Genomic DNA, 27,368 nt, shown 5'->3' with positions numbered 1-27,368 from the left:
GCGGTGGCGACGGAGGGAAGTGCGGTGTTCTAGCCGGTGGCTGCTGTCTCTGGGAGGGCCGTGGGAGGCTCCCGAGGTGGGGGCCGGGCCGGGATGGCTGCAGCGGCGGCCGGGGCCGGGAGCGGGCCCTGGGCGGCCCAGGAGAAGCAGTTCCCGCCGTCGCTGCTGAGTTTCTTCATTTACAACCCGGGCTTCGGGCCTCGCGAAGGAGAGGTATGCGGAGGGGGCGGCGCGCGGGCGGGCGGCGCCGGTGTTCCCCGGGAAGGTGGCCCTGTGGTTCTGCCCAGCTCGAGGGGCACTGACCTAGCCTGCATTGTGCTAGGTGCGATTCTGGGCCGGGGCCGCGGCGGGGACCTGACAGCAGGCAGGGACCGCTTCAGGTCCTGGGTCGGTGGAATAAAGCCCCGTCGGGTCTATATCACTCCACATCCCAGGTTCAGGCTCTTTGCGCTTTGCTTTGCGTCAGTTCTGGGAAATTAAAATTGAACTTGCCTTTGTTAAGTGGGTAGTCCCCAACTAGAAGCGTGGAAGCAGAGTGGCAGACGCTAGCCTTCAAATGATACAAGCCTGCAGGACCCTGTACAAGTTTTCGCCCAAATGAGGAAATAAATAAATTCCGGGAGGGAGGTATGTGTGTGTGTTTTCTGAGGTGGGGACGGCGACTTTCTCAAAGGATGTCCGGAGCTGTGTTTTGTTACCAGCAAGTCAGAGTTCTTTTAAAGACTGTCCAGGCCGGGCGCCGTGACTCACGCCTGTAATCCCAGCGCCTTAGGAGGCCGAGTTGAGAGGATTACTTGAGGCCAGGGGTTCCAGACCAGCCCGGGCAAGATAGCAAGACCCCCAACTCTACAAGAAAAAGAAAAAAATCGAAAAATGAGCCAGGCGTGGTGGCACGCACCTGTAGTTCCAGCTACTCAGGAGGCTGAGGCCAGAGGATCGCTTGAGCCCCAGTGATGGAGGCTGCAGGTGAGCTGTAATTGCGCCACTGCACTACAGCCTGGGCGACAGAGACCCCCTCTCCAGAAAAAGAAGAAAAAAAAAAAAAACTTGTCAGTTCAAATGCCTGGGAACTGGCTGGATTTAATTTTCAGGGAGCTATGTGTCTGCAGATGTGCACACCTTTATTTCTTACAAGCATTGGTGTATTACAAATTACCACTAGGAAAGAAACCTGGAGACTTGAGTTTTCATAACAATTACCTGGTGCTACTTCAGATGTGACTTCTTGACTATCGAAATTGCCTTTCTGGCTGGTGGGCAGTATTTGCACAGTGATGAGATAATTCCTGTTCTTTTCATTATTTTAAATAATAGAGACGTCTCACTGTGTTGCCCATGCTGGTCTTGAACTCCTGAGCTCAAGTGATCCTCCCGCCTCAGCCTCTGAAAATGCTAGGATTACAATTCCTGTTTTTCTAAAACCGGTTTTTGTTTTGTTTTGTTATTAGCATGTGTGACACAAGAGGTCGACATTGAACTTAGCATTTTCAATAGCTAAGATGAAATGTTTGTATTCATGTTGTGCTTCTGTTTCCTCATGTTTCAGGAGGAAAATAAGATTTTATTTTATCATCCAAATGAGGTAGAAAAGAATGAAAAGATTAGAAATGTCGGATTGTGTGAAGCTATTGTACAGTTTACAAGGTAATACCTCTAAGTGTGCCTTTTAGCGTTCAGTGAATTCTTAAAACTTCTGCTGGAGAATTGTCTCAAACATATTTTTTTAACCTTTGTAGGACCTTTAGCCCATCAAAACCTGCAAAATCTTTACATACACAGAAGAACAGACAGTTCTTCAATGAACCAGAAGGAAATTTCTGGATGGTCATGGTATTTACATAGTGTATCTTTCTGAAATTGTATGGTGAAGTTATGGGTGATCTTTACTATTCAGAATTTAGGAAAGTTCTCTGGCTGTTGCATCCAAGTAAAATTAAAATAAAATTGGTTGCAATTTTAAAATCAAGTTCTTCCTATTTGCTTTATTCATTCTTGGGGCTGTTTTAAGAAGTTGTGTTTCTGGTGCTGTAGCGTGTTCAAAGTTTTTAAATTAAGGCAAAATAAACATGGTCTAATGAATTCATTGTATAATTTGAGTTTATCAAACTTTGTAGGTTGTTCGGAATCCTATGATTGAAAAACAGAGTAAAGATGGAAAACCAGTTATTGAATATCAAGAGGAGGAGTTGTTGGTAATGTGTCATTGTTTGTTCGTTTGTTGTTTTTTTTTAATGTATTGCTGAGTATGTTGAATGCCTTACTTGGTCGGATTTAAACTAGGTGGCTTTTGCGGAAGTTTCTCGGGGTATATAGCAAAGGTTTATGTTTATCATTTACACTAGCACAATCTTTTAAAAATGTATATGCACCCTATCTCACTAATACCTTCTACTCTTCATCTGTATTGAAAGCCCTCCTAAAGTAAGGCTTACTGATTCACAAATTAGAATTTAAACACTTCTGGCTGGGAACAGTGGCTCACACCTGTAATCCTAGTACTTTGGGAGGTCGAGGCAGGCAGATTACTTGAGGTCAGGGGTTCGAGACCAGCCTGGCCAATGTGGCAGAACCCTGTCTCTACTAAAACTACAAAAACTGGCCAGGGATGGTGGTGCACACCTGTCATCCTGGCTTCTCAGGAGGCTGAGGCAGGAGAATCGCTTGAACCGGGGACGCAAAAGTTGCAGTGAGCCAAGATTGTACCACTGTGCTCCAGCCTGGACAACAGAGCGAGACTCCATCTCAAAAAAAAAAAGAATGTAAACACTTTTTTTCAGCACACAACTATTGTGGGACCAAGTTTATAAACATTATACTGTTTGGCCAAGAGTCAGTGTACCTTTGCCATCTATCCAATAGACATTGTTTTTCCCTTGAATTGAGATGTGTGCTGTGTTTTCGTGTTTGCAGGACAAGGTTTATAGTTCAGTGCTGCAGCAGTGCTACAGCATGTACAAGGTAAGCACGGCATTCTTTCAGAACTGAGAGTCCAACCAGTTACCCCTATTTATAGGCTCCACGGTTGTTTAAAGAGAAATCTGTAAATGACTACAAAGTGACTCTGTATTTGTCTTAGAAAAGAAAATAGTGAGGCTTTTGAAACAGGTAGTGAGGTTTATGCCTACATTTATTCAGTAAGTATTGAACTCCCTTCTCTTTTCTCAGCCTTATAGTAGGAATGTGTCCCCATTGATGAAAAAGTGTGTCTCTGTCCTCAAGGAATGTACAGAATGCAGATAATTTTATGATTTAAAAATTATAGTGAGGCAGGGCACAGTGGATCACACCTGTAATTTCAGCATTCTGGGAGGCTAAGGCGGGAGGATTGCTTGAGCCTAGGAGTTCAGGACCAGTCTGGGCAATATAGCAAGACCGCATCTCTACAAAAAATTTTTATAAAAGTTAGCCAGGTATCATGGTGCATGCCTGCAGTCCTGCTACCTGGGAGGCTGAGGTGGGAGGATCGCTTGAGCCCGGGAGGTCAAGGCTGCAGTGAACTGTCATTGCACCACTGCACTCCAGCCTGGGTGGCAGAGCGAGATTCCATCTCAAAAAAAAGGATAAAAATGTTGGTGATTCCATTTATTAACAGAACACTGAAAAATAAAAAAAACCGAAATGTGGGTGATATTATGTATGTAAATGGAAACTTCAGGGTAAGTTGAAATTTTTGAAAGATGCCTAGAGCAATTAGGTGGTTTCATAAATGAGACAGCATCACTTAACAGTATTTTTTGTAACTTACATTTTTAACTCAAGTTTTCTCATGTAAATATTCTCTATTGGAAAGAACTGGGAGATTTAATGAGCTGAATTAATAATCTAAAGAAAAGAAGAACTTGTTATACTGAAAAAGTGAGCATAGGAAACTGATTTTTTTTTCTGCAATCTTTTACCTCACTAGCTTTTTAATGGTACATTTCTGAAAGCCATGGAGGACGGAGGCGTCAAGCTTCTGAAAGAAAGATTAGAGAAATTCTTCCATCGGGTAAGTATTTTGAATTTCATTGATAACTTTAGTAAGCATTCAGCAGATTTTTAGAGAAATATAGACAGACAAGTTTGTTTCTCATATACAAAAAACCCAGAACTTGAAAGTGGCAAAGAGCCTGAGACAGACCGTCGCAAAACTGGAGCAGCGAGGAAACGCATGAGGCGTGCGCTCTGGAACCCTCCCTCCAACTGTGGTGTAAGGCAGAGCTTCCTGCGTTCACCTGGGGCTCTTAAAGAGTCCTGGAGACATCGTTTGGCCTCCCTGTGTTTTACCTGCATCTGTCCTTCTGGGCTTACTCAGCAGCCGTCTTTTGTGTGATAGATTAGTTGATAAGGAAAACTTAATTATTGGAGTTGCACATTCTCAGGGATTGGTTCTGTTCACTAAACGGGCGTAAACTGTCTTGATGTAGGTAAGAGTTATTGGCCTTGACAGACTTTGACAGATTAGCAATTAGGGAGATTTGTTCCAAGTGCTGTCCTCTTTCATTGTAATTGAATTTTGCATGTTTCACCCTACCTTGTCAAGCTCAGTTTTCAGTTTATCTTTTTTTTAAAAGGAAACATAAAAAGAGACAGGGTCTTGTCTTGGCTGTTTTGCCCAGGTTGGTCTCAAGCAATCTTCCCTCCTCGGCCTCCCAAAGTGCTGGGGTTAAGGGCATGAGCCAACTCGCCCAGCCCAATTTATCTTGAAGCAACAATTCTCAATTCATTTTCTTCTGAAAATACCTTCTGTATCTATTTTTGAATTCGACTGTCTAAAACAGCTTTCATAGCTATTTTTGAATTTTTTTGTTTCTCTGAATTACTTTTCTTTGTTGTTTTGTCATTTTAATGACCACAATTGTCTACTCACATATTATCTCCTGGTTTCTGTTCTTGTCCTCATTTCTCTCTTACCCATCAACATATGGATAGAACTGTTGTCCTGAGTACATGACATTTAGACATTATTTTAGTATAAGATGGCACTCTCGGCTGGGTGCAGTGGCTTATGCCTGTAATCCCAGCACTTTGGGAGGCCGAGGCAGGCAGATGATGAGGTCATGAGTTCGAGACCAGCCTGGCCAACATGGTGAAACCTCGTCTCTACTAAAAACACCAAAAAACTAGCTGGGCGTGGTGGCGCATGCCTGTAATCCCAGCTATTCTGGAGGCTGAGGCAGGAGAATCGCTTGAACCCAGGAGGCAGAGGTTGCAGTGAGCCAAGATCGCACTGCTATACTCCAGCCTGGGTGACAGACCAAGACTGCATCTCGGGGCGGGGGAGGAAGATGGCACTCTCTGTAGTATTTATTAATGGATAGATCCCTCATTATGTTAATCTAATTTGAAGAGCACTAAAGCAGGAAATTAAATACTTTTTTTTTTTTTTTTTTTTTTTGAGACAGAGTCTTACTCTTGTCACCCAGGCTAGAGTGCAGTGGTGTGATCGTGGCTCACTGCAACCTTTGTCTCCCAAGTTCAAGTGATTCTTCTGTCTCAGCCTCCTGAGTAGTTGGGATTACAGGCTACCACGCCCGGCTAATGTTGTAATTTTATTAGAGACGGGGTTTTGCCATGTTGCCCAGGCTGGTCTCAAACTCCTGACCTCAAGTGGTGTGCCCGCCTTGGCCTCCCAAAGGGCTGGGATTACAGGCGCGAGCTGCCACGCCTGGCCAGGAATTAAATACTTGAAAGTGCTAGCTGGGCACAGTGGCTCATGCCTGTATTCCCAGCGCTTTGGGACACCTAGACACGAGAATCACGGAGGCCAGAAGTTCAAGACCAGCCTAGGCAACATAGCAAGACCCTGTCTATACCAAAAAAAAAAAAAAATTTTTTTTTGGCCAGGCGCAGTGGCTCACACCTGTAATCCCAGCACTTTGGGAGGCCGAGGCAGGCAGATCACGAGTCAGGAGATTGAGACCATCCTGGCTAACATGGTGAAACCCCATCTCTACTAAAAATACAAAAAAAATAGCTGGGCATGGTGGCACGCACCTGTAGTCCCAGCTACTCAGGAGGCTGAGGCAGGAGAATGGTGTGAACCTGGAAGGCGGAGCTTACAGTGAGCCGAGATCGCACCACTGCACTCCATCCTGGATGACAGAGCAAGACTCTGTCACAAAAAAAAAAAAATTTAAAGCAGTAAAACACAATACTGAATAAACATTAAGTAGATATGTTCGAACTTTGTATCTTGGAATTGGTACTGAGTTGACACTCAGTTACCGATGTCTTCACCACGGCCTTGTTGCGCTGTTTGCTAGTATGTAATTGTACCATAAATGTGAGTCTGACATAATATTATTTTCAGTTTTCAAGGAGCATTATATTCAGTGTACTATTAGTAAATTTTATGCCTTTTTTTTTTCCGCAGTATTTGCAAACGCTACATTTGCAGTCATGTGACCTACTTGACATTTTTGGTGGAATCAGCTTCTTCCCATTGGATAAAATGACTTATTTGAAAATCCAGTCCTTTATTAATAGAATGGAGGAAAGCCTGAATATAGTCAAATACACTGCTTTTCTCTATAACGATCAGCTCATCTGGTAGGTACACCCCGAGGCATGGTATTAAAAGAAGAAATTAAGATAATAAAAACAGCAGTGACTGGATTGATGACAGGTTGTCAAACAGGAACTTGCAGTGGGGAGGATGGGTGTAGGAAGCATCGTCATAGATATTGTCAAAATAAAGCAGTGATTATTTAAAGCAGAACTAGGGTGATTTGGGTTAAAATTTCCAAGCAGAGGAGTTTAAAACTGGTTGCATGAAAGATGAAAGGCTGGGCGCGGTGGCTCACACCTGTAATCTTAGCACTTTGGGAGGTCGAGGTGGGCAAATCACGAGGTCAGGAGTTTGAGACCAGCCTGGCCAACATAGTGAAACCCTGTCTTCACTAAAAATACAAAAATTAGCTGGGCGTGGTGGCGCATGCCTGTAATCCCAGCTACTCAGAAGGCTGAGGCAGGAGAATCACTTGAACCCAGGAGGCGGAAGTTGCAGTGAGCCGAGATGGCACCACTGCATCCCAGCCTGGCAACAGAGAGAGACTTGTCTCCAAAAAAAAAAAAAAAAAAAGAGAAAATCTTCCTATCAAGTAAGGTTTAGGAATCCTGTTTTTATTTTGGAGTTTTTTCTGAAATGATAAATGTGAAAAGCAGAATTTTTATACTTTCTTTTTTTTTTTTTTCTTATAGAGATGGGGTTTACTGTGTTGCCCAGGCTGGTCTCAAACTCCTGGCCTCAAGCAATCCACCCGCCTCGGCCTCCCAGAGTGCTGGGATCACAGGCATGAGCCACTGCACCTACTTTCTTTTAAAGAAACTAGATTTCTTTTTTTTTTTTTTAATCCAAGAAATCCAAAGTGTTATATAAACCAGGAAATTACCTGCTATCGTGAAACTAGGTTTGTGTCCTGCAGTAGGAACAACACGGGCACAAGACTGCCCAGCATACATGATCCCTGAGAGCTGGGTGGCAACCGAGGTTGTGCACTTTTGGCCTAGAGTAGGTGGACAGAAGCCGTCCAGGCATAGCAGGGAGTGGCCAGCCCTCTTGGAGCTGTTCCAGGACCCTCAAGTTTTATGTTCCCATTGACTAGAGCCCACTTTCTTTTTTTTTTTTGAGACAGAGTCTCACTCTGTTGCCAGGCTGGAGTACAATGGCGCGATCTTGGCTCACTGCAACTTCCCCCTCCTGGGTTCAAGCGATTCTCCTGCCTCAGCCTCCCAAGTAGCTGGGATTACAGGCATATGCCACCATGCCTGGCTAATTTTTGTATTTTCAGTACAGACAGGGTTTTACCATGTTGGCCAGGCTGGTCTTAAACTCCTGACCTCAGGTGATTCGCCTGGGTTGGCCTCCCAAACTGCTAAGATTACAGGTGTGAGCCACCGCACCTGGCCTAGCCCAGTTTCTGAATTAGGGGTGTGGCCATATGGTACTACTATAAGGTAAGTTCAGCTAATAGAAAAGGCAAAACTAGTTCCCCTAAAATTTACCTTCCCTGCCAAAATCTTGTAGCTCCATTTTAAGAAGAGAAACAAGTTACTATAAAGAAATTTGAATCCAGTTAATAAACAACTCGGTGGGTTTCCACATGAATTTTATCTTCTAGGAAGACAACACAAATTTCAGGTGAAACCCATCTACTTTTCTTTTTGTTTTTGAGATGGAGTCGCTTTCTGTTGCCCAGGCTGGAGTGCAGTGGCATGATCTTGGCTTGCTGCAACCCCTGCCTCCTGGGTTCAAGCAATTCTCCTGCCTCAGCCTCCTGAGTAGCTGGGATTACAAGTGAGTACCACAACACCCAGCTAATTTTTTTGTAGAGACGGGGTTTTACCATGTTGGCCAGGCTGGTCTCGAACTCCTGACCTCAAAGGATCTGCCCACCTCGGCCTCCCAGTGCTGGGTTACAGGTGTGAGCCACTGTGCCCGGCCTCCACCTACTTTCTAATTTGACAAATAGTTTATCAGGCAAGCTTACACTGTACTGACTCAGCTGTAGTTGCTTTCTGTGATACGCACACAATGTTACTAAAGTGAAATACTGCCGCGAAATGTAGGAGATGGGAGGATAGTTGTGCTTCTGTAGCATCAGGTCTACAGAGGGAGTGGCTCCTCCACAGATGAAAATGACAGGAAGTGCTTGCAAGTTACACGCATCCACGGTGATAGGGAGATGTAGTGTGACAAGCCAGAATCCAGCAGCAGTGGCCCATGGCCCTGTTTCCACCAGAAAGAGAAGGGTGTCTGAGATTCTGATCTCTGGGACGGAACACAAGCCCTGCCATGGGTGTAAACTGCTGAGAGTGAGGAAGAGTGAAGGCTTAGAGCAGAGGGTCTTCCAGGAGCTCATTCTGGGAGACCCTGGAGCCAGAGTGACCAGCAGGGTTGGCCCTTTGAAGCCTGGAGTCACAGGACAATCTGGCAGCCAGCTCTGGGGATCCTGTTGGCATCATCCTCTTGGAATAGCATCAGACGGGTGGAGCAGGGCACAGCTCTGGGGGCTGCACAAAACTGTTCTGTTGTCACCTCCAGTGTGCTCGTGGGGAAAGGTCAGTCCCAGGAAGTAGCAACAAAAAGAACCTTCAAGAAAAACAGCGTCTTAACTCCAGGCGCCAACGCTTACACCTGTCATCCCAGCACTTTGGGAGGCTGAGGCAGGAGGATCACTTGAGACCAGGAGTTCAAGACCAGCCCGGGCAAGCATAGTGAGACTGTATCACTACAAAAAATGCAAAAAAAAAAAATTAGCTGGGCATTGTGGTGTGCACTTAACAGTCCCAACTACAGAGACTACAGAGGTTGAGGCCGGAGAATCACTTGAGCCTGGAAGTTTGAGGTTGCAGTGAGCTATGATAGCACCACTGTATTCCAGCCTGGGTGACAGAGCAAGACCCTAAGAAAAAGAAAAACAGCACGTTTTGACGGAATTGCTTATTCCAAAGCTGTTAAATACCAAGAAAGACTTTTAAGCCAGGCGTAGTGCACATACCTATAGTCCCAGCTACTGGGGAGGAGGAGGCAGAAGGATCGCTCGAGCCAGGAGTTACTTGGAGACCAACCTGGACAATATAATGAGGCTCTGTGTCTACCAAAAAGGGGGAAAAAAAATTTGTCACAAGCAGAGTATATATTACCCGTATGTATTTACTTAGTATATTGCTTTGATTTTTTTTTTTTTGAGACAGAGTCTCATTTGCTCGGTCGCCCAGGCTAGAGTGCAGTGGCGTGATCTCAGCCTCACTTCAACCTCCGCCTCCCAGGTTCAAGCGATTCTCATGCCTCAGTCTCCCAAGTAGCTGGGATTAGAGGTGCGTGCTATCAGGCCTAGCAAATTTTTATATTTTTTAGTAGAGACGGTGTTTTGCCATGTTGGCCAGGCTGGTGTTGAACCCCTGACCTCAGGTGATCTGCTCACCTTGGCTTCCCAAAGTGCTGGGATTACAGGTGTGAGCTGCCGCGCCCGACCACCTTCACGGCATTTCAGTGATCTTGAATAGAAAACCCCCAGATCCAGCCTCATTGTCTGTCTCCTTTTAAAAAACCGATTCCAGAGTCTGATGCCTGCTAGTTTCTCTGTGCTTTTTCCACGTGCTGCTCCTTCCTGCCTCATTTCAGATCAGATGGTTTGCCTGAAAGCTTGTTTTTCTCCTCCTCCTCTTTCTACACTAAAGATCTGGAGAATTAAAATCCGTGTACATTTCTGAGACCTAGGATCACCTTCCCTGTCTACAGCACACCCATATTTTCCCAGGGGACTAGGGGAGAGAATGCAGCATTACCATATAACCCAGGAAGCTAAGAGACGTCTGCTCCTAAAATGAAACAGTGTGGCTTTGGAGGTTTCCTGCATAATCCTACATGGAATTCAACCAGACAGTCCAGTCCCTTGTGACTTTTTTTTAATCTCAAATGGCATGTAAAATACAGGACTATGTAGGAGTAGCCTTTTGCAGGTCAGGATAAAGTTCCAGTGCCTGGACTCAAGTTTAACTCTTTACCTTCCTTAACTTCGCGGTCAGGTGGTGAGCCTCTTGATATAATGTTAAAGAAAAAAGCACCAGTAGTCCCAGCTACTCAGGAGGCTGAGGTGGGAGGTTCGCTTGAGCCTGGGAATCGGTGGATGCAGCAAGCTGTGGTCACACCACTGTAATCCAGCCTGGGCGACAGACGAGACTCATCTCTTGAAAAATGAAAAAAGATGAGGCCAGGCACAGTGGCTCACATAGGTAATCCCAGCACTTTAGGAGGCTGAGGCAGGAGCACTGCTTGAGTCCAGGAGTTCAAAACCAGCCTGGCAATGTAGCAAGACCCCCATCTCTACATAAAATAGACAAAAATTAGCTGATGGTGGCACACGCCTATAGTCCCAGCTAGTCTGGAGGCTTGAGATGGGAGGACCGCTTGAGCCCTGGAGGCCAAGGCTGCAGTGAGCCATGATCGCACCACTGCACCCGGCCCGGGTGACAGAGCAAGACCTTGTCTCAAAAAAGAAAAAAAAAAAAATTTTTTTTTTAAATAAAAAATGAGCTTTATCCAGGGCTTCAAATTCTTTGGAAAAGTTTGACAAAGTATACCATGTAAATTCAGATTTACCTCAATGCTAAGAATTATGTTTAGGAAAAAGGAAACTCATTTTGATCTCAGGTAGAAAAATAGATTGCTTTGAGTTTTAAGTAGCTTTAGACTTTAAAAAGTTAGAATTTATTCTGTGTTACCAAAAATGACTTGAAAAAAAATTTTTGTTTAATGAGCTTTATCACAGTAGTGGAAAGACAGAAGACAATTCCAAGCATTTAACCCAGTGCTTTTCTGTTGTTGCAGGAGTGGATTAGAACAAGATGACATGAGAATTTTATACAAATACCTTACCACCTCCCTTTTTCCAAGGCACATCGAACCTGAGGTATGATGGGTGCCATAGCTGCGCACAATTACATCCAGGGGCACAGACAGGGCAGGTGGAGTGAGATGGTGGTGCGTGGGGGCGTTTCTGATCGTTTCTGATGTATGTTTTGTCTTAGTGTGATATTTATGTCACTGTATATCAATTAGCACAGAAAACCACATGCAGCTCTCCTCCAGTATGTGACATTCAGATGTGATACAAAAAGCATCATTTTGTGTGTCTGTGTGTTGGTTTTTTTGTGCGTGTTTTTGTTTGTTTGGTTTTTGAGACAGAGTCTCGAACTTTCACCCGGGATGGAGAGGTTCAAGCGATTCTCCTTGTCTCGGCCTCCCAAATACCTGTGATTACAGGCGCCCGCCACCACGCCCAGCTAATTTTTTTGTATTTTTAGTAGAGACAGGTTTCACTATGTTGGCCAGGCTGGTCTCGAACTCCTGACCTTGTGATCTGCCCACCTTGGCCTCCCAAAGTGCTGGGATTGCAGGCGTGAGCCACCACCCCCAGTCCAGAAAGCACGTTTTTAAGAGGAATGAGTCATTGAGTAAAGGAAAATTGGATTTTATTTTACTTTTAATTTATATATTTATTTTATTTATTTATTTATTTATTTATTTATTTATTTATTGGGACAGAGTTTTGTTCTTTTTGCCCAGGCTGGAGTGCAATGGTGCAATCTCAGCTCACTGCAACTTCCGCTTCCTGGATTCAAACAATTCTCCGGCCTCAGGCTCCCGAGTAGCTGAGATTATAGGCACCTGCCACCATGCCCGGCTAATTGTTGTATTTTTAGTAGAGACGGAGTTTCACCATGTTGGCCAGGCTGGTCTCGAACTCCTGACCTCAGGTGATTGACCCGCATCAGCCTCCCAAAGTGCTGGGATTACAGGCGTGAGCTACCGCTCCTGGCCAAAAAATTGGATTTTAGATCGGGTTCTAGGAACCTTTAAAATGCCAGTGATCTTTAAAACAATCGACCTGTGTAGTCTTTTCCTCTGTCAACAGGAGGCCTAATTTTCAGTAGATGCTGTAGTGCCTACCTGGCTTTCCACTCTAGTCCTTAATTTCCCGGTTTCCTGCAGAGAACTTTTAAATGATATCACTGTGTTCTCCCCAAAGTGTTTTCAGAGCTTAACACACAAAAATCATTTTGGCTCAGTTGAACTCACTCTCTTCACTTGTTCGTTCCCTCCCTCTTGTCTCCCCTCTCTCCAATTCCCTCTTGTCTTCCCTCTCTCCAATTCCCTCTTGTCTTCCCTCTCTCCAATTCCCTCTTGTCTTCCCTCCAATTTTTTTTTAAGAGACGAGGTCTCACTGTGTTGACTCGGACGGTCTCAAACTCCTGGGCTGAAGCGGTCCTGCCACCTCAGCCTCCCAAGTAGCTGAGACTACAGGTGTGTGCCACCACACCTGGCTAATTTTTTGTAGAGATGGGATCTTGCCATATTGCCCAGGCTGGTCTCAAACTCCTGGGCTCAAGTAATCTGCCTGCCTTGGCCTCCCAAAGTGCTGGGATTATAGGCGTGAGCCACCTCACCTGGCCAAAAATTTAAAAACTAGCCAGGTGTGGTCACACGTGCCTCTATCGGGAGGCTGAGGTGGGAGGATTGCTTGAGCCTAGGAGTTCAAGGCTATAGTGAGCCATGATCATGCTGCACGCATTCCAGCCTGGGCAACAGAACAAGATCCTGTCTCTAAAAGAAAAAGACAAATGGCCTGGAACCAATTAATAGATAATGAATGCTGTTTTTCAAAGCTTGGAAAATAAATAAAAAGTCTGATAAGTCATTGTCAACATTAAATGTATTTGCAGTTAGCAGGAAGGGATTCTCCAATAAGAGCAGAAATGCCAGGAAATCTTCAACACTATGGAAGGTAGGACTTCTGTTCTTTGATTTATGATACTGGGTTTTCTTTCTTTTTTGACTCAGAGTCTGGCTCTGTTACCCAGGCTGGAGAGCAGTGGCAAGATCTCCGCTCACTGCAACCTCTGCCTCCCGGGCTCAAGTGATTGTCATGCCTCAGCCTACCGAGTAGCTGGAACTACAGGCACGAGCCACTATGCCTGGCTAATTCATTTTGTATTTTTAGTAGAAACAGGGTTTCATCATGTTGGCCAGGCTGGTCTTGAACTCCTGACTTCAAGTGATCCACCTGCCTTGGCCTCCCAAAGTGCTGGGATTACAGGTGTGATCCACCATGCCTGGCCTATTATCTTTTCGGTAAAGAAAATATGGACATTGAAATATCTGGTACCATCTGATTGACAGGAATCAACAAAGGAAAGTTTATTGTTTCCAATGAGTGAAAACTTACTTTAGCATACTTTTTTTTTTTTTTGAGATGGAGTGTCTCTCTGTCGCTGAGGCTGGAGTGTGGACTACAGTGGCACGATCTCAGCTCACTGCAGCCTCCATCTCCTGGATTCAAGCAATTCCCCTGCCTCAGCCTCTCGAGTAGCTGGGATTGCAGGTGCCCACCACCACGACCAGCTAATTTTTATAGTTTTAGTAGAGACAAGTTTTTGCCATGTTGACCAGGCTGCTCTTGAACTCCTGACTTCAGGTGATCCACCCAGCTCAGCCTCCCAAAGTGCTGGGATTACAGGCGTGAGCCACCATGCCCAGCCGGCATATTCTGATATGGTGTTTGCCAAATAGCAGCTGGCATCAAAAGCAGCTGGTGTGTATTAAGTAGGAGTGTGTTCTGTTTCTAGATTCCTGATTCTAATTCACCTCGTTGAATCAAGTCGTGTCTGTTCTTGCTTTTAAGATTTCTTACCGGACCCTTGAACCTTAATGATCCAGATGCAAAATGCAGATTCCCCAAAATTTTTGTAAATACCGATGATACTTATGAAGAGCTCCATTTAATTGTTTATAAGGTAACAACTTTTTTCTTTCCAGCGTTAATGATTAATACTGAAGTGGATCTTTCTTGCATGTGTACACGAGTGCATGTGCAAACCTCTTAAATGTTTCTTGGAAAAGATGTTGGAAGTTCTGATTATGGTAAAACTCAAAATGGGTGTTCTTCCAGCATAATAAGTTTATTTTCAGCTCCTTTTAAACAGTTTTGTTATTAGTGAAAGAGGAACTGTTTAAGATTGTGATTTATAAACGTGTGAAGTCTCACGTGCTCTCAAACCAAAGGCTGTCAGAGGTTGGTGCTGCCTGTTCTCGAAATGGCTCTGGATGGGGGCCGTAGCCATGTGTCTGTGCATATGCTGCTTTTGCTCTGATTTTAAAGCTGTGGGCTTGCTAATTCCATAAGGATCGTATTTTGTTTCTGTCAGGACATCGTCTTGTAAGGATATGTACTCAGGTTGTGTTTCTAATTAAAGGCAGTTTTTGATTCAAGAAAGAAGATGGAGCATGCGCATGTGTTTCTCTTCTTTCCTGCCTGAGGCTGTGGAGAAGTTTTCATTTATAAAGGCTCAGAAATGATGCTGTGGGGGAACAGGAAGGAGCGGGATGTGTCAGGATGAGGGAGTCCTGTCCCACTCTGGAAGGTAGACGGGACTTGTAAGCCATGCCTGATAGAAGGCGGTGCCGGAGCAGGCCTGGAATACGAGTGGCAACCCTGTGCTAAGGCAGGGACCCACAGCCCTGTAGAAGCCCAGAGAAGCTCCTGACTTGGAGGAGGTCACCTGAGGAGTCAGAGTGGGGCCTGGGCCTGGAAAGGTGGGGAAGGGAAGTGAAGTGTGGCAGAGAGGCCAGTCAGCCTCCCCTTCCCCCATCCTTGCACAGACAGGCCCACGGCTGAGCATCCATCCCTGGGTGACAATTAATGGTCTGTTTAAAGAAAGGAAACAGTCTGAAGAGACCTAGAGTGGCTAACGTGGATGTCTGCCCCTGAGAATGAGGCCCTGCTCATTCTGGCATTTCTGTCTCCCAGACAGAACTGAGACCTTCATCCTACACTCAGAGTGAAGCCTCCATCTCTGGTCAGCCTTCTGCTTCCCTCATTGTTAAATATGGCTGCAAAAACAAAACTAGAGGTCTCAAAAGAAACATGATTCTGAGGACAGACAAGAACTTTAAAAAATTAATATCCACTCATTAGAAGAGTTGTATCTATTAATATAAAATTGAAATGGGCCAGGTGCAGTCCCAGCACTTTGGGAGGCCAAGGTGGGAGGATCACTTGAGGCCAGGAGTTGGAGGCCAGCCTGGGCAACATAGTAAGACCCTGTGTCGGCAGGAAAATGTTTAAAAATTACCCAGGCATGGTAGTGCTCGTGTGTAGTCCCGGCTACTCAGGAGACTGAGGCAGGAGAACCACTTGAGCCCAGGAGTTGGAGGCTGCAGTGAGCTATGATCACACCACTGCATTCTATCTTGGGTGACAGAGTGAAACCCTTTCAAAAATAATGAAACACATATCAACAGGTTCATATCCAGGACCAGACATGATGTGACAGTGGAAGAGAGACTTTCAAAGTTCTGAGAGAAAGTGAATTTGAGCATAGAGTTCTTTGCCACGCCAAGCTGTCAACCACAGATAAGACAAAGACATTAGCCGGGGCATGGTGGCTCACGCCTATAATCTCAACACTTTGGGAGGCCAAGGTGGGCGGATCACCTGAGGTCTGGAGTTCGAGACCAGCCTGGCCGACATGGGGAAACCCTGTCTCTACTAAAAATACAAAAAATCAGCCAGGCGAGGTGGCGCACGCCTGTAATCCCAGCTACTCCAGAGGCTGAGTCAGGAGATCACTTGTACCCGTGAGGCATAGGTTGCAGTGAGCCGAGCTTACGCCACTGTGCTCCAGTCTGGGCAACAGAGCAAGACTCTGTCTCAAAAAAAAAAAAAACCACATTAAACATGAAAAGCCTCAAAAAGTTTACCCTCATGTACCCTTCCTGAGGGTGTTACACAGGGTCATCTGTCAGCAGAATAAGTGAGCACACCAAGAAGGAACACTTGGGAATCCAGAACAGTAGTTCTCACGCATGAGACGGTACAAGGAAATCTTGGGGTGATCAGGCTCTTCAGGTCTGCTGGCGACACTCCACCTCCAGCACCTCCGTGACAGCAGGAGGAGGGAGGGCTCTAGGGTTCAAGCCACCAAGATAAAAAGATATTTCATTCATCACATGGTGTGCTTGAGAGTCAGTTAAAGTTGGGCTGTGACAGGCTGGCAGGGAAGGGGAGATTGCAGGAAGAGCATACAGAAAGATATGGTCTGAAAAAGCAAACCAAAATGTTGGAGGTGTAATTCAGAGCAGGAATTGGAGTAGGAAGAATGTCCATTTGTGTATTGAGTGAAAGTTTGAGACCCCATCTCAAGAAAAAAATCATTTTCCTTTGAATGACCCAGGTAATGACTGAAATCTCCATAACCCTGGAGTGTAATGTGCTGTCGGTGCATTTGTATTTTTAGACTCAGTCTACAGACATATTTTGGGGTGTGATAATGGGATTGTGGCTATGTTAAAGGGTCCTTACCTTTTTCTTAATGACTTTGAGATACAATGCACGTACCATACAACTCACCCTCGTACACTTAAAATGTAAAGTTCAGTGATTTCTAGTTGCAAAGTTCATGAGTCTCCAAGACCATCCTCACTTCTGACACCCACTGCGAGTTTGGGAGTACCCGTGACCACCTTTAGGGTAAGAGTTCGCTAGAAGCACTACAGGACTCAGAAAAGGCTTTCTACAGCAGTACCCCCGAGCCAAAGGCCATGTGTTCAAAAACCCCCGGGAGGTGCCTGAAACCGGGGACAGTACCAAACCCTTCACTTACTGTGTTTTTTCCTGTACATACATGCCTGTGATAATGTTTATAAATTCAGTACAGTAAGAGATTAATAAGTCTGGGTGCAGTGACTCACACCTGTAATCCCAGCACTTTGGGAGGCCGAGGCAGGCAGATCACTTGAGGCCAGGAACTTGAGACCAGCCTGGCCAGTGTGGTGAAGCCCTGCCTCTACTACAAATACAAAAACAAGCCAGGCATGGTGGCATGCACGTGTAATCCAAGTTACTCAGGAGGCTGAGTCAGGAGAATCTCTTGAACCTGGGAGGCGGAGGTTGCAGTGAGCCAAGATGGTGCCACTGCACTCCAGCCTGGACAAGAGTGAGACCCCATCTCAAAAAAAGTAATAGTAATCATAAGTGGATGATAACAATCTACTGCAATAAAAGTAATGTGAATGCGGTTTGCTTCCCTCTTACCTCAATATTTTATTATACTGTCCCTCACATAACAAACCATGGGAAGCAAAACCAGGGATAAGGAAGAATGGCTGCACTCATAGCTGCGGTTTACTACAGTGGAAGAATACAGGTTAAAATCAGCCCGGGGAAGAGGCACGTGGGGCAGGGCCAGGAGCCACCAATGGAAGGACCAGGAGTCCTTCTATTTGCTTTAGGTTGGTTTGGGTTGGTTTGGTTTTTTGGGTTTTTGTTTTTGTTTTGTTTTGTTTTTTGTTATTTGTTTTTTGAGATGGAGTCCCACTCTGTGTGAGCTTCTGGCTGTCCTCTCCCGTTGGGGTCATGCGTGTTTCCCCATCGAGGATGCGTGGCCGTCTCTATGGAGTGTTGCCATCCAGGGAAGCTCACCTGAGCCTCGAGATCCAGAGATTTGGTGGGGATCGGCCACAGAGACACAGCTGGCCCCACGTGGCCGGCCTTAGTCTCCAGCCCTCCAGAGGTGGAGCGGGTACTGTAAGGGCTTGGGCTGTAAGGGATATTGGCCTGTAGTTTTGTTTTCTTATGATATCTTTGGGCAATGCTGGCTTGATGGAATGTGTTGGGAAATGTTCCCTCCAATTTTTTTTGGAAGACAGTGAAGAATCAGTGTTAATTCCTCTTTACATGTTTCATAGAATTCACAGTCAAGCTCTCTGCACCTGGGCTTTTCTTTGTGGGAAGTCTTACAGTTAAGCGTTTATGCCTAGTGTTCCATTATTGGAACACTAAGCTTGTGGGAGTTATTTATATCCTGCTGAAGGTCATCGCCAAGGTCTCATTTTTCACAAAAAAGATTTACAACCTCCAGCATAAATGGGTTAATCTCTATACTTGTTACAGGTTTATTTTGATTTTGTTTCCTCTTGAGTCAGCTTTGGTAGTTTGTGTCTTTCTAGGAATTTGTCAGCTTCAATTTATTTGATTTGTCGGCACGCGGTTTTTCATGGTATTGTAGGTAAAGCCAGATACTCCTTCGTTTTTCCTGTAAAGTCAGTAGTGATGTCTCCTCTTTCATTCCTGGTTTTAGTAATTTGAGTCTTCTCTCTCTGTTTCTTGTTCTACAGTCTAGCTAAAGGTTCTTCATACTTCTGGAATCTTCACAAGAAAAAGGAAAAGTTTTTCAATGTTGGTCTTTTCAGAGAACCAACTTTGGTTTCATTTATTTCCTCTATGATTTTTCTCTGTTGAGTTTGTTTCTGCTCTCGTGTTTTATTATTTTCTTCCATCTGCTTTAGGTTTGTTTGGTTTTTTTTTTCTTGTTGAGACAGAGTCCTGCTCTGTCACCCAGGCTGGAGTGCAGTGGCACAGTCTCGGCTCACTGCAACCTCTGCCTCCCAGGTTCACACGATTCTCTTGCCTCAGCCTCCTGAGTAGCTGGGATTAGAGGCGCACACCACCACGCCAGGCTAATTTTTTTGTACTTTTAGTAGAGATGGGGTTTTGCCATGTTAGCCAGGCTGGTCTCAAACTCCTGACCTCAGGTGATCTGCCCACCTCGGCCTCCCAAAGTGCTGGGCTTACAGGTGTGAGCCACCACACCCGGCCCCACTTGCTTTAGGTTTAGTTGACTTCTGTTGTCCAGGATCTTAAGACAAAAGGTCAGGTCACTGATTTGAGATCTTTCTTCTCTTGAGACGGGATCGTGCTCTCGGAAGTGGGAAGAGGTACTGGGGCAGGTGGAAACGTGAATTAAGGAGCAGAGGCCTGTGGCTGGTGGAAGGCGGCCAGCGGAGGAAATAGAATGGCTATAAACCATAGAGGAGAGGGGAATGCAGACGAGGGGTCACACCTGTCATGACGTGAGCAGGAAGCCAGTACGATGCCCAGAGAGGATACGTTAAAGAGTTAGGATAACGCTGTTGTCTAATGACAGGGTAAAGTGGTTGCCAGGGAGGAGAGGCAGAGAAGGAAGTCTGTGGCTTTCATCATCAGGCTTGGTGTTCTGCTCAGCCTTTTTTAACCGTACATTGCTTTGATAAATTTTAAACATTTTTGGTTATCTGTGGTCCTGGTTGTTGTAGGTTGCTGTGTCTAATGTCATCACTGTAATTATTTGCTATAATAAAGTGAGACAGGATGATATCCATTTGCTCTTTGTAAACTTGTGTCAGTGGAAATCATCACAGAATAATGGACAGTTTCTGCCAATTCTCTATTCTCTCTGGACTATATACAGAGAGACTAGAACAGTGAACCCCTAAGTCCCCATCACACAAGTGAATAAGATTCGGTCTTTGTTGCTTCTCCATGTTGTGTTGTTGGGTTTGCAAGAGCATCTTAAGTCATCACATCAGTCCCTGTGCCTCTCTGATGAGGACATCCGTGATAACCTCCCCACTAGTGCTGTCACACCTGACAAGGTGAACAGCACTCCCCTCTCATGGAATGGGCAGTCTGTGTTCAGATGGCTCTAGCTGACCAAAAAGCATCTTTTTACAGTTGACTTGTCCCCATCGACGTTGAACAGATTGTTATTATATGCAAGTCTCCTTTTTTCTACCATTTCATAACCTCTGGTTTGTTCTGTCTTCCCAGGCCATGAGTGCGGCTGTGTGCTTTATGATCGACGGTGGGTACGCGCCTTTGTCTGATTTCAGCCTGACTAAGCTTTTTGTACTTTGCTGCGTCCTATTCTTAAGGATAAATATGTTTTGGGGGTTTCGGTTGGTTGGGGTTTTTTTGTTGGAGACAGGGTTTCACTCTTGGAGTGCAGTGGCACGATCATAGCTCACTGTAGCCTCGACCTCCTGGGTTCAAGTGATCTTCCCACCTTGGCCTCCTAAGTCGCTGGGACTGCCAGCACACACTGCCAGACCCAGCTAATGTTTTTGTTGTTGTTGTTTGTCTAGACAGGGTCTCACTATGTTGCCCGGGCTAGTGTCAAACTCCTGGGCTCAAGCGATCCCCCCATCTGAGCCTCCCAAAGTGCTGGGATTTCGGGCGTGAGCCCCCACACCCAGCCCATTAAGTGATAAATGTGTTGTCATAAGCAATATAGAGGCCCTGTTCCCCATCTGGGACCCCCCGTCTCCTTCAGTAGCCATTGCTCATATTTTTTAAGTCCTAGTTTTCCCGCTCATCAGCAGTAGAGTGTGGGCATCTTTCTGTGCCCCGCCGACTGTGAGCTGGAGACAGCAGTGGTACCTCTCTCGGGGGGTTCTGAGGATTGAATGAGGTCATGTCCGTGAAGCACCTGGCCCATGAGTGCTACGTAATGTTTGTTAAATAAACATACGACCTTCTGAGGTCTTTCTGGGGTAGGCAACCGTTTACCACCCCACGGGGTGTGCCTCAGTCAACTTTTCACAGTGAGATAGGTCTTTGCCTTTTTTTCATCTGAAATGTAACCGGTTTTGTATCTTCTGTTTCTCTTCTATTTGAGGAGCAGAAGGGGGCCTGAGCATTCATTGTTTGCTTTCCCAGACCAGTGAAGTTTTCGTTTGAATACTGTTGTTCAGCGTCGCACAGTAAAATGAATCTTACTGGTATTTTTTGTCATGACTTGCCAGCCTCTATCCACCCAACGCTGGATTTTTGCCGAAGACTGGACAGCATCGTTGGGCCCCAGCTCACAGTGCTGGCCTCTGACATCTGTGAGCAGTTTAACATCAACAAGAGGATGTCTGGGTTTGTACTTTGCTTTCTGTTCACTTTCAGGCATTGAACGGCTTTTGAAATACATAGTTTTTACTTACAAATATGGGTGGTATTAACACTCCTGTGTTCTCGTGGACTGTAGAGGATGGTGCTACATGCTATTCAGGCCTCGGTCTGAAAGGGTCCTGGGGAAGTCAACCTGAGTGTTTCTGCCCCACGATGGCAGCTGGGGCTGGGTCTTCTGTTAAATACCTTCCCTCAGCTCCCCCCTGAATGGAACGTCCCATTTCACTAGCCCAGATTGTTACGTTCACATGGACAGTAGTCATCGGCGTGGTCTTGGTGTGCACAGACTGAAAGCATTTTGCCTCTCGTTGTGTGAAAATGTGTAGGGGAAACTGGCTGGGATGTGGGGCACTGGGCCTGGGTACTCAGTCTGGCGGCCTGAAGCGTCTACACTGAGTTGGGAGAGGCGGGATTCACTCCTCTGGCTCTCTAGACACTGAAATGTCCTTGAGTTCTTTCTCCCTGGCTTTTTTTTTTTTTTTTTTTTTTGAGACAAAGTCTCACTCTGTTGCCCAGGCTGGAGTGTGCAGTGGCCTGATCTTGGCTCACTGCAGCCTCCGCCTCCCAGGCTCAAGCTATTCTCATGCCTCATCCTCTTGAGTAGCTGGGATTACAGGCGTGCACCACCATGCCCGGCTACTTTTTGTATTTTTAGTAGAGACGGGGTTTCACCATGTTGGCCAGGTTGGTCTTGAACTCCTGACCTCAAGTGATCCACCTGCCTCAGCCTCCCAAAGTGCTGCAATTACAGGTGTGAGCCACCACACCCGGCCATGCCTATCTTTTCTCAATATAAAATAGTTGTTATAAAGTGAAAGTGAGGAGATGGAAAGCACTTTGCAAAGTTGAAGTCCTGCTTTTAAATGGGCTCTCTACACATTTGAGAAGTTACTAAAATGCTGTGAATTTCTACATGCGCTCATGGTCTTAATGTTCATACGTTGTTTTTTGTTTTGTTTTGTTTTGTTTTTAAGACGGAGTCTCACTCAGTCGCCCAGGCTGGAGTGTGCAATGGTCTGATCTCAGCTCACTGCAACCTCTGCCTCCCAGGTTCAAGTGATTCTCCTGCCTCAGCCTCCTGAGTAGCTGGGTGCCATCATGCCTGGCTAACTTTTGTATTTTTGTAGAGACTGGGTTTTACCATGTTGGTCAGGCTGGTCTCGAACTCCTGACCTCGTGATCCGCCCGCCTCGGCCTCCCAAAGTGCTGGGATTACAGGCATGAGCCACCACGCCCGGCCCATATGTTATTTCTGCATGGTCTTGTATAATTGTGGGCCTCTAAGAGTGCAGAAGCGAGCAAAGGTGAAAGCACCTCTAGGTTTTGTACAACAGTGTGTGGATTACTGCTGTCAACAGCTTACATCTTTGTTGGTTTTTCGTTTTTATTTTTTGAGACAGAGTTTCGCTCTTTGACCCAGGCTGGAGTGCAGTGGCATGATCTCAGCTCACTGCAACCTCCAGCCCCTGAGTTCGAGCAATTCTCCTGCCTCAGCCTCCCGAGTAGCTGGGACTACAGGCGCGTGCCACCACACCCGGCTAATTTTTGTATTTTTAGTAGAGACGGGGTTTGTGCCATGTTGGCCAGGCTGGTCTTGAACTCCTGACCTCAGGTGATCCACCCACCTCGGCCTTCCAAAGTGCTGGGATTACAGGCATGAGCCACCATGCCCAGCCAACAGCTTACTTCTTGACAGTGCTGCTGAATCATTGAATCCTTTGGCCGTGAAAATACCAGGTTTTCCTTTGTGAAGGAGGCAAAAGTGAGTTAAATCGGTTTGGAATCACGCAGGTTATCAACTAACAGATGGAAAGTGACAAAGTATAGGGACCACAGAGAACATGTCACCTGTTTTATGGGTTTGTTTTTGGAGACAGGGTCTCCTGCTGTCGCCCAGGCTGGAGTGCAGTGGTGCAATCATGGCTTACTGCAGCCTTGACCTCCCAGGCTGTAAGTGATCCTCCTACCTCAGCCTCCCCAGGAGTGGGAGCTAGGACCACAGGTGCGTGCCACCACGCCTGGCTAATTTTTGTATTTTTGGTAGAGGTGGGGTTTTGCCATTTGCCTAGGCTGATCTCGAACTCCTGAGCTCAAGTGATCTGCCTGCCTCGGCCTCCCAAAGTGCTGGGATTATAGGCATGAGCCACTGCTCCTGGCCCCACAGAGTGTTTTGAGGATAGAAGCTTACACCCGATTTAAGTTCCTTGTCTACCCAGACAACGAAATTTACAACTCTTTCCAAACAGTTTTCTTGTCATTATACCTTCCTTAGCCTTAGGGACCTATGAAAACAAATTCTGGTTTTATAAGAAGTTTCTTTACATGTTCCTGGAAACTAAATCCTCCATGTTCTTTCTTTGCCTGGATGTAGAGTATTTCAGTAGTACCCCATTTGTCCGGAGGTCGGATTTCTGGTACCCCCAGCCCTCCAGAACATGGCTGCTAACCCCGAAGTAAGCAGAGGCGGCTTCTGCGCCCAGGGGCGGGGCTGTGCTCAGGCTCCATCCCAGGCCCCAGGGTGGACACTGAGGGTGCAGTGAGGGGAGGGGAGGGGAGGGGCCCCGGGAGCGGTGAGGCCCAGCTTTTCCCACTAGGTCCCCGAGGAGGTCACAGACTCTGACCTGGGAGGCAGTGTCGTAGCATTGCCTAGTCAGTTTAAGAAATAAAAAGGTATATCCCATTTAAAATGTTCATTAGACTGCAGTGGAAAAAGCAACTATGTTTTACAGTGATTTCCACTGGGGATGATGTGAGGAAAAGCTTCGTTACATATTGTCGTAGGCTTCGGTCATGAGGCACGTTAATTTCCTCGGGACACTCACTCCTTGCACTGCGGAAGGAACGAGATGTTACTCTCCTCAAGCAGGGGTCAGCAGACTTTTACGGTAAAGGACCAAATAATAAGTATTTCAGATGTCACGGGCTGTATGTAGATACGTGTTACAACTACTCAACTATCATTTTGGTGGGAAAGCAGACAGACAACACATGAACATGTGGTAATGGCGATGTTCCCGTGAAACTTTGTTTAGAAAAAGAGGGCCAGGGCCAGGCACGGGGGCTCACGCCTATAATCCCGGCACTTTGGGAGGCCAAGGCGGGCGGATCACAAGGTTAGGAGATCGTGACCATCCTGGCCAACATGGTGAAACCCCGTCTCTACTAAAAATACAAAAATTAGCTGGGCGTGGTGGCAGGTGCCTGTAATCCCAGCTACTCAGGAGGCTGAGGCAGGAGAATCGCTTGAACCAGGGAGGCAGAGATTGCAGTGAGCCGAGATCGTGTCACTGCACTCCAGTCTGGGTGACAGTAAGACTCCATCTCAAATGTTAAAAAAAGAATCTAGTTGTATCCAGCCAGAGTGTTACCGTCTTTGTGACATGTTTTCACAGGTCTGAGAAAGAACCCCAGTTTAAGTTTATCTACTTCAACCACATGAATCTCGCCGAGAAGAGCACAGTTCACATGAGGAAAACGCCCAGTGTGTCGCTCACTTCCGTGCACCCAGATTTAATGAAGATTCTCGGTGACATCAACAGTGACTTTACCAGGTGATACCAGCCACTTCTCCAATCAGGCGTCCCCTTTCTAAGAAGAGAAAAGACACAAAGTCCCTTCAAAGCCAAATGACCCAGAGCCCTTTCCACGGGGTTCAAGTGTGAACCACCTTCATGGGCGCCACTTCCAAACAGACCCGGGAGCCCTGAAGTCACTGCTTCCCTCGCGCGGGACTCCCTGAGCCTTTCAAATGCCACCTGCGCCTGTTCCATCTCCTGTTCTTGGTTTGGAATGCTTCTTTTCACAGTCTAGCCATGAGTAATGAGCGATTGCATTTTAGCCTTTTAAATGCCACCTGCGCCTGTTCCATCTCCTGTTCTTGGTTTGGAATGCTTCTTTTCACAGTCCAGCCATGAGTAATGAGCGATTGCATTTTGACACTCGTCTTGCAGAGTGGATGAAGATGAGGAGATTATCGTGAAGGCCATGAGTGACTACTGGGTTGTTGGAAAGAAGTCTGATCGGCGGGAGCTCTATGTTATCTTGAATCAAAAAAACGCAAACCTCATTGAAGTAAATGGTAAGTAGGATTTGGTATTTCAGGAGAATTTGAAAAGTTGTCTTTTCACCGCATTAAGAAACATGGTTAAAAAATAGATAAATAGAACAAATCATGACTGAGATTCTAAGCAGGTGCCTCTGCTCAACGTTTGATCCATTTTCTGTTCCTTGGAAAACTATGACAAGACCTTCCTGTCGCACAGGAAACTTTGGCAATTGCCAAAAGAAAATTATTTTCTACAACGCTTAAAAAAAAAAAAAAAAAGGTGACTTAAGAAATGTCCCCTTTTTTTTTTGGAGACAGGGTCTCAGTTTGTCACACAGGCTGGAGTGCAGTGGTATAATCATAGCTCACCACAGCCCCCAACTCCTAGGCACAAGCAGTCCTCCCACCTCAGCCTCTCAAGTAGCTGAGGCCACAGGCATGTGTCACCAAGGCATGTGTTGCCATACCCAGCTAATTTCTTTTTTTTTTGAGACAGAGTCTCACTTTGTTGCACAGGCTGGGCTCAAACTCCAGGCCTCAAGTGATCCTCTGGCCTCCCAAAGAGCTGGGATTACAGGCGTGAGCCACCTCGCCCAGCCCAAAATGTCCTTTTTTAATATCCTGTGATAAAAACATATCTTTTGTAGGGAGAAGCTGCCAGGTTCACGTAGCCGTTACAGCTATCCCTCTGTGCGCCAGCAGAATAAGGCAGACATTTTCTCCTGCCTTCCCGTCAGAGTGGCCAGCCTTGCCCACTGCACGGGGTGACCCGGCAGCTGCTCTGCTGACAGCTCGGCTGCCCTGGAGAGAGGGGACCCACCTCGGCAGAGCTGCCCCCTTGGGAGATGCCCCACGTGTATACTGTGTGGAAATTCAGTGTAAGCATCTTTTTTTTTCCCTTGTATCTTCTCGGGCATACTAAGTTTTTCTCTTTATTATTAATACTTATATTAGTAATTGTATGTATTAGAAACATCAGTTAATGCAAGCCTGATCTAAATTGTGAATGTGGTAAGATCAAAATCCTGACAGCTCTGCGGAGCACTTGGTCTGCAGCTCAAGGATGCTGTCAGTTTCTTTGTTGTTCCATTAGTTGTCCCAGGATGACAACCTTGTGCTTGGTGTGTGTCACCAGCCTTGTGCTTCTAACTCCCTCCCCTGGGTGTCCCGGGCACTTTGCTGCCTGGGGCCTGAGAAACTGCAGTGTTGATATGCTGAAAACTACTGAGGCCTGGTAGGTTTTGTAGGTGGTTTTTTCCCCCTCTTCTACTTGTTACCATTGCTTGGCTGGGCACAGTGGTTCATGCCTGTAATCCCAGCACTTTGGGAGACCAAGGTGGGCAGATCACCTGAGGTTAGGAGTTTGAGACCAGCCTGGCCAACATGGCGAAACCCTGTCTCTACCAAAAAATACAAACATCAGCCGGGCGTGGTGGTGCGCACCTGTAGTCCCAGCTACTTGGGAGGCGGAGGCTGCAGGGAGCCAAGATCACACCACTACACTCCAGCCTGGGTGACAGAGCAAGACTGTGTCTCAAAAAAAAAAAAAAAAAAAAAAAATTGCCTTGTCTTCTGGGATTTAAGGTCAAAATCAATGCAAATATCTCTTCCTAATTTTACCCAAGAAGAATTTAATTATATATCATGTAACCTTTTAAGTGAGTACCTCTTCCTTCCTCACTGTTGTCTGTCCTTTTTGCAGAAGAGGTCAAGAAACTTTGTGCAACGCAGTTCAACAACATCTTCTTCTTGGATTGACTGATGATGGCTCACCGAGAGCGTATTTAAAAACACTCGGCAAACATTTGGTCCTATGCAAGTTAGTGGTCATATGACGGACTGCATTCAGGACAAGGGTAAAGCAATACTTGCTTTGAAGAATCACATTTCTACTCGGTCTGCTGATCTCCTGAGGTTTTTAGATTTTCAATATTTATGTGGAATTAATTAAAGGTAGATGGCTATATCGCTATCATTCCATTCTTTTGACATTATGTGAATATTTTACTGGAAAATAAGACTAATAAATTGTTAAAAGGTTTTAAAATTCTGGTTTTGTGTTG

General features: G+C 45.9%; 2 protein-coding genes across 12 annotated transcripts in view; one reads left to right on the top strand and one right to left on the bottom strand.

Moving 5' to 3' along the window:
* On the top strand, positions 1-27,352 carry LOC100451220 (vacuolar fusion protein CCZ1 homolog B). 6 transcript variants are annotated; one of them, XM_024250005.3, is made up of 16 exons: positions 1-213; positions 1,547-1,644; positions 1,737-1,830; positions 2,115-2,192; positions 2,911-2,958; positions 3,905-3,988; positions 6,356-6,531; positions 11,315-11,396; positions 13,210-13,271; positions 14,169-14,280; positions 20,133-20,166; positions 21,107-21,224; positions 24,653-24,811; positions 25,211-25,338; positions 25,953-26,183; positions 27,008-27,352. In XM_024250005.3, coding segments are annotated over exons 1-16 (1,626 nt in total). In that variant the 5' UTR covers positions 1-93; the 3' UTR covers positions 27,010-27,352. The 6 variants fall into 6 exon arrangements, 4 of the variants coding, with proteins under 4 accessions (XP_024105773.2, XP_002817745.2, XP_054416156.1 ...); XR_008527375.2 differs by lacking the exon at positions 25,953-26,183 and having other exon boundaries at positions 25,164-25,338; XR_008527376.2 differs by lacking the exon at positions 27,008-27,352 and having other exon boundaries at positions 25,164-25,338; positions 25,953-26,165.
* The window catches only part of LOC100450350 (radial spoke head 10 homolog B), a 45,911-nt gene continuing 42,484 nt past the window's right edge, over positions 23,942-27,368 (bottom strand). For 4 of the 6 annotated variants that reach the window (XM_054560168.1, XM_054560177.1, XM_063725629.1 and 1 more), the window contains one exon: positions 24,720-24,848. The gene's annotated coding sequence lies outside the window, so the exon portion shown is untranslated. Of the gene's footprint in view, positions 24,091-24,719; positions 24,849-27,368 lie in introns of those variants that run through there. The other 2 variants (XM_054560173.2, XM_054560166.2) reach the window with 1 other exon arrangement.

Source organism: Pongo abelii, chromosome 6 (assembly GCF_028885655.2).
Source record: "Pongo abelii isolate AG06213 chromosome 6, NHGRI_mPonAbe1-v2.0_pri, whole genome shotgun sequence".
Taxonomy (NCBI): Eukaryota; Metazoa; Chordata; class Mammalia; order Primates; family Hominidae; genus Pongo; species Pongo abelii.
The sequence above is the reverse complement of the archived record's forward strand: the minus strand, read 5'-3'. Positions and strand labels throughout refer to the sequence as shown.

Coding starts and splice junctions, on each gene's coding strand:
- LOC100451220 (XM_024250005.3), top strand. CDS start 94: ATGGCTGCAGCGGCGGCCGGGGCCGGGAGCGGGCCCTGGGCGGCCCAG. Junction 2,193..2,910: donor ATCAAGAGGAGGAGTTGTTG/GTAATGTGTCAT, acceptor TCGTGTTTGCAG/GACAAGGTTTATAGTTCAGT. Junction 20,167..21,106: donor TGTGTGCTTTATGATCGACG/GTGGGTACGCGC, acceptor ATGACTTGCCAG/CCTCTATCCACCCAACGCTG.